Source organism: Glycine max, chromosome 13 (assembly GCF_000004515.6).
Source record: "Glycine max cultivar Williams 82 chromosome 13, Glycine_max_v4.0, whole genome shotgun sequence".
NCBI classification, from domain to species: Eukaryota; Viridiplantae; Streptophyta; class Magnoliopsida; order Fabales; family Fabaceae; genus Glycine; species Glycine max.
In genome coordinates, this window is record NC_038249.2 from 24,477,695 (window position 1) to 24,486,900 (window position 9,206).

The 9,206-nt window shown below is 33.0% G+C and overlaps 2 protein-coding genes across 3 annotated transcripts; both read right to left on the reverse strand.

Annotated features, from left to right (window-relative positions):
* LOC100527930 (uncharacterized) lies at positions 1 to 3,163 on the reverse strand. 2 transcript variants are annotated; one of them, XM_014765526.3, is made up of 4 exons: positions 3,018 to 3,163; positions 2,837 to 2,914; positions 2,421 to 2,507; positions 1 to 214 (listed from the first exon to the last, which is right to left on the reverse strand). In XM_014765526.3, exons 1-4 carry the CDS (start codon positions 3,018 to 3,020, stop codon positions 143 to 145), a joined length of 240 nt encoding a protein of 79 aa, XP_014621012.1. In that variant the 5' UTR covers positions 3,021 to 3,163; the 3' UTR covers positions 1 to 142. The 2 variants fall into 2 exon arrangements, with proteins under 2 accessions (XP_014621012.1, XP_003542520.1); XM_003542472.5 differs by having other exon boundaries at positions 2,412 to 2,507; positions 3,018 to 3,161.
* Positions 3,164 to 6,295: 3,132 nt separating this feature from the next.
* Positions 6,296 to 9,027, reverse strand: LOC100792731 (probable xyloglucan endotransglucosylase/hydrolase protein 32). Its single transcript, XM_003542473.5, has 4 exons — positions 8,719 to 9,027; positions 8,520 to 8,620; positions 8,109 to 8,326; positions 6,296 to 7,312 (listed from the first exon to the last, which is right to left on the reverse strand). The coding sequence occupies exons 1-4, from the start codon at positions 8,921 to 8,923 to the stop codon at positions 6,946 to 6,948; spliced, it is 891 nt and encodes a 296-aa protein (XP_003542521.1). The 5' UTR covers positions 8,924 to 9,027; the 3' UTR covers positions 6,296 to 6,945.
* Between the last annotated feature and the right edge of the window lie 179 nt (positions 9,028 to 9,206).

A 9,206-nucleotide genomic window follows, 5' to 3' on the forward strand; every position in this document is an offset into this window, starting at 1 on the left:
TTTAAACCAACCAAGCATCTTTTTTATTTTTTAATGGTCATGACAAGACAAGATATTTAATAAAAGTTAAAAACATACATCAACCATCAGATGTTATCATACATTTTACTCCCGTCAAACCTTATAGAATAGCTACCCCAGATTAATCCTGCTTGACATCTACACTTCCAGGCTTAACAGGATCTGCTGGAACAGGTTCAACATCTGCCTCAACCTGCAATAACATTGCCATTTTGTAAATTCAGTTCACATTTGAATTCATGGAAGATTCATACGTGAAATCATCAACACGATATTGTTAGCATTCACATACGTCAACACAAGCATTATAAACATGAATGATGCAAACGCTGACAAAAAACAGAATATATCATCATGTCATGTGGAACATCAACACTCAAGAAGGACAACTGAAGGGTCACTCCCTGGTAGTGGCTTGTCTAAAGGATCACTCGAAATTCATCTTTAAGAAAAACAAATAATTGACAGGCAGACAGATTCTTTCTCAATTGGGAGATGCATGTGATCATCGGTAGCACAAGTCCTTGTCAGCTAAACCAAACATCATACTGGACAACAGACATTTGAACAACGCTAAAATTGTTCCTGACAAAATACTGTCTTTGTAAATGACCAACCCCCAGCAATAATCTATCAAACAACATAGGATAAAAAGGTAGCAGAATAGGCATCACTTCTAACTCAAATTCTCATCAATTTCACCAATTATACTTCATCATCCATCAAATAAATTAAGTAGAATCAGTTATAATATAGTGAAAAATCAAAAGTTGAATATAAAACAACAAACTCCTTTTTTTTCATTCTAACTCATTAAAATATCCTCACAACAGGAGGCCTGGCCACAAAATCCTACAGGCTACAGATACATAGATACTCCAGGAATTCCACATTAATCACCCTATTCATTTGTTAGGATTAGGTTTTCCTCTTTTCTAACTCTTTAGACACAATGTTGAACTTCTTCCGATCTGATCCATCAATTAACAATTGGAACTGGCTCAGAATGATAAAGGCATCAACATGCAAATTTTGCAGAATTCAAGCTCTAAATCACATTGCTGGTGACAGCTTTTGGAACAAATCACCAAGAAAAAGAATATTTTTCCATTTCTTGTAAAAATAAACTTTAATGCTAGTGGGATCAGAATATTTGGAACCAGATCTCAGCATTATCTTATAGTGCAATAGCAAATTCCTATTGTGGAAATTGGTGCAAAATGATCATATATGCATCTGCAAGACTGCAGCTAAAAAAGCTAAAAGAGATGATCTTGATTGCAGAATACAAAAGATTGTCTCTCAAAAGCTATTCCACAATATTATGTCTCCAATGAAGACTTCTACAAAGAGCTAATAAAAGGATTAATAATTGTGTTCTGTTCGATACAGCCTGACACTCAAATACTGCTCCATAAGCCATATTTCTAGCATGGATCCACATATCTTGATTTAGAATTTTCCTATAGACATAAAATCTAAACTAACGAAAGCACCTTAAACTTGAAGTGCAATAAAATGACTATTCCAAATCATTTAGGAAGACATTAGTTGATCCAATGGATTTGTTATGTGCTTCTAGTTACTCTAATAACATCTCAAATCTCTGCACCTTCTCCTCCATGTCCTCACAAGGTTTAGCCATATCTTGACATCCACAATTCACCCAAAATATTCAGAAAGATCTACAAAGTGACACAGTTGTCAGCCATTGCAAAAGGCAGTGCTACAACAACATACTGTAAATAATCACAGGATGGCTGATGCCACTCCTGAAAGCAAGGTCATTAGTGGGGACAGCCTCCACTTCAAATGGAAGCTCCATGTCTCACATAGGCCATAGCTGACACCGGATTCACATTCCTCAATCCTGTAAAGTTGCAAAGTGCAGTCCAGTGTTGTTAAATAGCCGCCATGGCTGAATGATGTGGCAGATTTTTTGCCAACCGCCATAGGCAATTTGTGAAGGGAGGCTTACCATGGTGGCACCATAAGGCACAATGGCGTGTTTATATGGTGGAACTTTGGCCTTTTGCCATGTTCTGCCATCCATTGATAACACTGGTGTGGTCTCACTCACACACCGCCAACAACAAATTCACACCCCATTATCACATTGGTTATTTCCTACATACTAAAAGCAAATAATTGTCCATTATTGACCTGAATGAAATCACAGATTTATTATTCCACCCTACCAGAAAACAAAAGAAATTTCCTTCCAAACCACCAAATTGAGCACTAACAAAGTCTCTGCCATTCTTATCTGCTCGACCGAAGTTTTGTTAACTTCCACAATAAGGACTTTAAAAGTCACATACACCATGGTTGATAGTAGTACATAAAAATTAAACTTATATGTAAACAATTAAAATTAGGCATTCACTTACTTTACTAACCCTGTTGGTTGGAGGCTTGTATGGACATACAGGAGGAGCCCTCTCCGGTTTCCTGTACTCCCAACCAAAAACCCGATAGATTTTTCCCTGAAAACAGAATCACAGATCAACAATCACCGAAACATCTCTTACAACTATAAATTCTATTTTTTTTTTTTACTGATCATGGTATTGGTACGAAAATGTCCCAACTGAAGACAGTGACAAAATTTCATAGAAGACCATGAGCGCACGCAAGACATGTATTTCCCTCTCAACATGATCTATTCCACTCCCAAGGACCACCCTCAAAGGAATGGATTCTTGAACCACTTGGTTAAGGGATACAAGACACTACGTTATTGGTTTATGATTTCATTTATTATCATTATTAATTTGGGTAAAATAAATATAATATAATGGGGAATTGCGCTTACCATTATAAAATAGTATAGAAGAGGGAGGATGTTGACGATCGGAACCAGAAAAAGGGGCAGCAAACAAGCCAAGCAAACCTGTAATATCACATCATTCAATTTTTGTTTGAAAATTAAACGAAAACGAAGAATTGATAGCAGAAAAAGAACGAGAGAATTGTAGATAACAGTACTGCCATACCATTTTGGGATGAACGACTAGATTACGCGAAAACCGAGAACGATTGATTCAGCAGCGCTATTCACAACAGCGAGGTTAGCGAGACAATTTTGGTAATTTCCATACCATGCCAAAAATTAGATATAAGTATTGGAATTTAGACTGTTGGGCCCATTCATTATTTATAGCCTATGGACTGCAAGAGGGAAACCAAGAACAACTTGGGTATTCCGAAAATTGCTAATAACACTACCCACGTGAGTGCCTTTTAACATTATTCCGAAAATGCTCTTTTGACAAAACACAATTGAATCATAATTTCATTGTACAATTTTCACCCCTAAATAATACAATGAAATCATGATTGCACTGTGTAATTTTTTTCATCCCAAAAAAATAGACAACAAAATCATGATTCCGTTGTATTATTTTTTTCATCCCATATAACACAATGCAATCATGATTTCATTGTGCGATTTTTCCACCCCAAAAAATACACAATAGAAGCACGTTTTCATTGTGTTCTATGTTGAGAAACACAAAGGAATCATACTTTTATTGTGTATTTTTGTGTTGTTTTGTAAAAATAACACAACAAAAGTTAATTTCATTGTATTCCTCAACTCATAACACAATAAAAACATATTTCTATTTTGTAAAAAATTAAGAAAAAAAATAAAAAACACGCCACAACAGTTCGATAGAGAGATGATGGAGAAATGAAAGAGAGTTAAAGGGAAAAGGGATCAAGCATACAAGGAGGAGGGAGTTAGCATACAAGGAGGAGGGAGTTAGGCGGATGGGAAAGAAAAGGGGAAGGGGTGGGAAAACTACCTTAGAGACAGTTTTGTGTTTTTACCCCAAATTAAAAAGTGGTAGTACCAATAGTAAAATTGGTAGTGTCAATAATAGTGCCTACACAACTTTAAACACAATGAAATAATCAATGAATTCAGTTTACATGCACCCCTAAAAAAAAGAGTAAAAGATATTTTTAAACTTTATACTTTCATTGAATTTTGTTTTTAGTTCTAAATTTCATATTGTGTTATTTAATTTCTTAATTTTATAAAAACGTGGTTTTAGCCCCTAAGCTTACTCTTTATTATTATTATTATTATTATTATTATTATTATTATTTTGCATGTTCTTAAACTGTAGATTGTAAGGACAAGAAGAACTAAAAACACATCCTTTTATAGAGTTTTAGAGACTAAATTGAACAATATGAGGAACTAAAAATAAGATAAAGCAAAAGTATAGGATTAAAAATATATTTTTATAAAAAAATTATATGCACTTAATATGTAAAGAGATTTCACTAAAAAATATATAATTTTTTATATTATCATTAGAAATTATTGATTTTGTATGCATAAATGAATACATGCATACAAAAACCTGCTCAATCAATTATTTGTGTAGAATTTGAAATTCTGTAACACGTATCATCCTAAATACAAGAATGAAATATACAATATATATGATGTGTATATTATTAACCAGCAACTTAAGGATTATCTCTTGAATTTCTCAATCCAGATCTCCGCCCTACCAACCGAGCTAAGGTTAGGAGTTTAGCTTATTTAGTATTTGATCATTTTATGCTTATTGTTGTATCCGTTGCCTTTCCACATTCAACTATTTAATTCATTTCAAAACTTATCTAAAAAAGAAAAGAAATGTCTTAAGGGAATTAATAATAAGAATTAGCTTATCAATGTAATATATGGTTAATTATAATTGACAATTTAGATAATCTTATTAACTATTTTTTCAATCTTATTTTAGTTTCTGGAGATGTTTCAATTATGTCAATAATATAATAATTATTTTTATGAACAATGTCCTTTATATAGGAGTAAGAATTACTCCTTTTTCTTATATATTTTTATTGACATTTTTTATGTATGACAATATTTGGGGTATTGATATAGTTAATTTTTTAACCAATAGGAATTAAGATTTAATATCATATTGTTATTTTAAAATTTAATGATAATTAGAAAAAAGGAAAATTATTTTTTTTAAAATTGCTAACAAAAGATTAATTTAAATACAAAAGTAAGGGCATGTCAATTATCATAATAACCAGCAACACAATATGACATGCCCTTAAACAAAATAAGTTGCCATTTTAATGTTTGTAATAGCTAGCCATTTCATTTTGCCTTCTATAAATACTTCGTATATGATCTGCTTGCTAGGACCTATTTGATAAAGATAAATAGTGTACCTTATCTTCAACAGCCCATTATAAAGGTAAACAATATCAAGTTTTTTTTTTAATTTTTTATAAAAGTAAAAGTTTAGGTGAATTAGACTTAAGTGAATCATCATGTAAGAGCACCTCTCAAGGCTCAAATAATACTTACACAAATATTTATAGATTATTTACTAGCATGATACTCACATCGATAATGACGGATGAACAGGCACTGATTCTAGTCTCACCTCCACCCTCTCGGTATATATATATATATAGTTAATGTAAAATTAATATCATGTAAAATAATGATGATTGATGTTAGATAACAGAAAATTATGGGAAAAAATTAGTTGTATTTGTTGTAATTATCACAATACTTAATGTAAAATTATATAAAATCAATTATATGTTTATTGTTATTATGATAATTGTTAAGATTATTATCATTTAAAATAAAAAATTATTTTTATTTTATGTGTAACTATAAAGTTACATGTATTTAAAATTTTACAATGGATGAAAAATAAAATTCAACCTCTTTCTAATAGATTTTTGAATCTATACTTACACATTGGAAACGAGAATTGAACTCATATCATTCTTATAAAATTTAAGTTTATAGCTTATCTATTAGATTAACCTTTATTCACTAGTACAAGTTCTTAACTGAAGAGGAGAAAGTTACTCTTCCATAACTTTACGTTTATTAACAAAAAAATTGTTATAGAAACATATGAATTTTGTAATTAATTCTTTTTGTAATATGCAGAAATTATAAAGAATGATAAAAATAATTTGCTATACATTTATTGTCTAGTCATTAAGTTTGGAGTAAGTTCAGAGTGCCAATGATATGCTTGATAATTAGATTATGCACCAATCTGAAACTAGAGTACTATCGTTAATAGATTCAACTTTCATGCAAATCATGACAGACCCGTGAAGAGAATCTGCTGAAACGCTGAAGAAGTAGTTTCCTTGTAATAAATTAAAGGGACCCTGTGGACTTTCAGAACTACTGACATTTTAATTTCTCTGATTAAATGACATTGTTGTTAGTTTCAAACGACTCTAATACACAAGAACACACTTAACACAAAAAAGAAAATTATCATTTTCATCATTAAAAATGACAATAACATTATTATAAAATGAAGAGCGTGCTTATAATATTCGCACTCACCATGGCTCAATCCCTGTCGGCCTAATCTGTCTTCATTACACATTGATGTTATTATTTTCTCTTTCTTCCCTTTTCCTTGTTCTAACCCGAAAGAGAAATGTAACAAAGCAGAAAAATCCACACAATCTTACCAAATTTCTTCTGTCAAGGAGGACCCTTGGACTCTCAATCCGTACACTTGCATCAATGTTGTTGTCAAGGAAGGGCCCCATCTCATGTCATCCCCATATAAAAAAAAAAAAAATTAACTTTCTAAAAGATCACACAACATATGTAACAAATCACACAGAGTAGTGATTAGAGAGAGCTTGGTTCTTCTACACTCAAATTATGCAACATGATAAATCACTTATAGTTCCATATGGGTATAAAAAAATCATGCACCTTGTTACACCAAATCCGATCTGACTTTCAAATTTACTTTACCACATCAAACACATTAGAATTACTCGGATTTAGTGCAACAAAATACATAATTATTCTATTCATATGAACCGATATACCAAATATTGCACAACTTTATAGTAGAAGAATCAATTTATTCACTTTTGAAAGTGTTACCCCCAGCACTCAGGTGTTAGTTTGTGGTCTCTTTTGTGGTCTTGGCAATAGTTATAGACCATGTGGTATTTTTGCACCCATCTCATGGCCCAATATTGGCGTCTGGTCAAGCCACCGGAGCGATATGGCGAGGCTGAGACTGGGCGGCACCGACGAGAGGTATAGGCTGAGCAACCACCAGCCCTGAAGTTTGTGTACTTTGCAACAAAAGGTTGGTATCTGTAATCAGCCTTGTACTTCCCATCTTCTGTTGCCCATGATGAGGCATCCCATATTGAACCATAAAGCCACATTGGCCTCAGTGGAAATGTTTCAGCACTCTTCCTTGGGTATCTCCTTATGGGAATATCATCCACAAGGAATCTGATATATTAATTCATAATGTCAGTAAAAGCAGTCAATGTAAATCACTTTTAATGTGGCTGTGATTGTATAATGCCATGCACTTTGATTGGTTGACCGTGTGAGGGATAGAAATTAAACTCAATGTTAGTTATGAGGAAATAGTCCATGCCCTTATAATATAAAGGATTTTTACTCTGCCATCTAATACGGTCATATATTATAAATTTCTTGATTATTATAATATTTATTTTAAAAATCATATCAACTTTTAATAGGTTCACAAGTTCACAAACCATAGTGGATGAAAATTAATCTCTAATATTATAATGAAAGTGTGAAACTAATTTTATATCCGTGGCCAAAAAGTATATCACTAAATTAATGTCACTTTATTTGTTAGAGTGACCAGATTTTTACTTTACCCCACACTTCTAACAGTTCTGTTTTCATACTTTGTGTGCTGTTCAGGTGATCTTGATTTTATATGATTAACCCTGTCACCAAGTGCCTCTTTTCCTTTATCCTCAATTTCAGGAAAAACGGAATTCTTTCCTTTTCATCATCCAAAATATCACTCTCATTCAATTGTGCCTACACTGTGCTGCCTTTTGTAAGAGCTGGTCAAATCAATGACACAAGCATGGATCCCAAGTTTAATACTATTGATTCCCTTTTACCTCTCTTCTATCTGCTTCAGTGGAAAATGAAATGTTGCCTACCCTATCTTCTCTGCTTTTTCTCTAACTAGGACTAACAAATCTAGCCATTTCAAACACTACCACACAGATACATAGTAAAATGTACAGGGACTTACATTATTTCCTTAGGACTCCAAAGTATAGCATAGTGATGAAAGTTTTGGGTAGGATCAAACCAAAGGTGGAACTTCATTTCTCTGCCAATAATTGTTCCATCCCCACTCCCTCTTATATAAACATTGGTCTGTAAAGTATAAGGCTTTCCAAATGTTGTCCCAAGAAACTCAATGTCCACTTCATCATGGAAGCCCGGATGTGCCTCATTGTTAGAAAGCTGCCATTACTCAAATCATTAGTAAACTTAAACCAAACTTCAATCAATCAACTTATGTAAAAATCATTTGACCACATCTTACATAGAAAGCTGTTATTAACCAAATCATTAAGTGGACTTAAACTAAAAATCAATGTGTAAACTTCCATCAATCAACTTGTAATTTTGTACAAATCAATTGATTATAACTTACATAGAAAGCTGTTATAACTCCTGCAGTATAGCCAGGATGGAGCTTAATGGAAGCACCAAAGTACCCGGATCGAAATGGTCGATTTGACTTGAAGCCACTTCCTGTTAACAAAAGATGTGTCACACTTCAATAACAATGAAATAAAATACGTAGTAGATAATAATGCATTGAAAGTGAATTTAAACATCAAGACTCATACCTGAGGAGCTATCAAGCCATATTGTTAATGCATTTTGGTCTATGCTTTGGTGCTGAGGGCCCCAAAGATTTCTAAACCCTCTATAGAAGTTCACAGGCCTGAATTTGGAACTTGGCCTGTAACCAGGTGAAGGTGGCCAGTAGGCATTGCTTGAAGAGGCCATAAGCATAAAGAATAAAATAGCAAAGGGAGTTATCAAAGCCATGAAGAAAAAATGAGTAAGCTAAAGTGTAAGCAGGAAGCAGAATGATGCTGCTATTATAAATGCAGGGTGAGCGTGAAAGGGAGAGGGGACTGTTCAAAGAAAGGAGCATATGAAATAAGAGTATGGCAGTACAGTTTGATAAAAATAAGAAAATTTGTGGTCCCTCCATGAAGAATTAACGGTGAAACTGAGGAGAATTAAAGAGGAATTAGAAAACTAAGCATACCATTAATTAATTGTTGATCATTACAGACAAAATGGATGGTCTTTAATTGTTGGATTA

What these genes read in the sequence shown, in the direction of transcription:
- LOC100527930 (XM_003542472.5), bottom strand. An exon ending in TTCTATACTATTTTATAATG is followed by an intron (nt 2,508 to 2,836) that starts GTAAGCGCAATT and finishes TTCTGTTTTCAG; the next exon opens with GGAAAAATCTATCGGGTTTT. An exon ending in CAACCAACAGGGTTAGTAAA is followed by an intron (nt 215 to 2,411) that starts GTAAGTGAATGC and finishes ATGTTATTGCAG; the next exon opens with GTTGAGGCAGATGTTGAACC.
- LOC100792731 (XM_003542473.5), bottom strand. Translation starts at nt 8,923, where the DNA reads ATGGCTTTGATAACTCCCTTTGCTATTTTATTCTTTATGCTTATGGCC. An exon ending in ATGGCTTGATAGCTCCTCAG is followed by an intron (nt 8,621 to 8,718) that starts GTATGAGTCTTG and finishes TTTTGTTAACAG; the next exon opens with GAAGTGGCTTCAAGTCAAAT. An exon ending in GAGTTATAACAGCTTTCTAT is followed by an intron (nt 8,327 to 8,519) that starts GTAAGTTATAAT and finishes GAGTAATGGCAG; the next exon opens with CTTTCTAACAATGAGGCACA.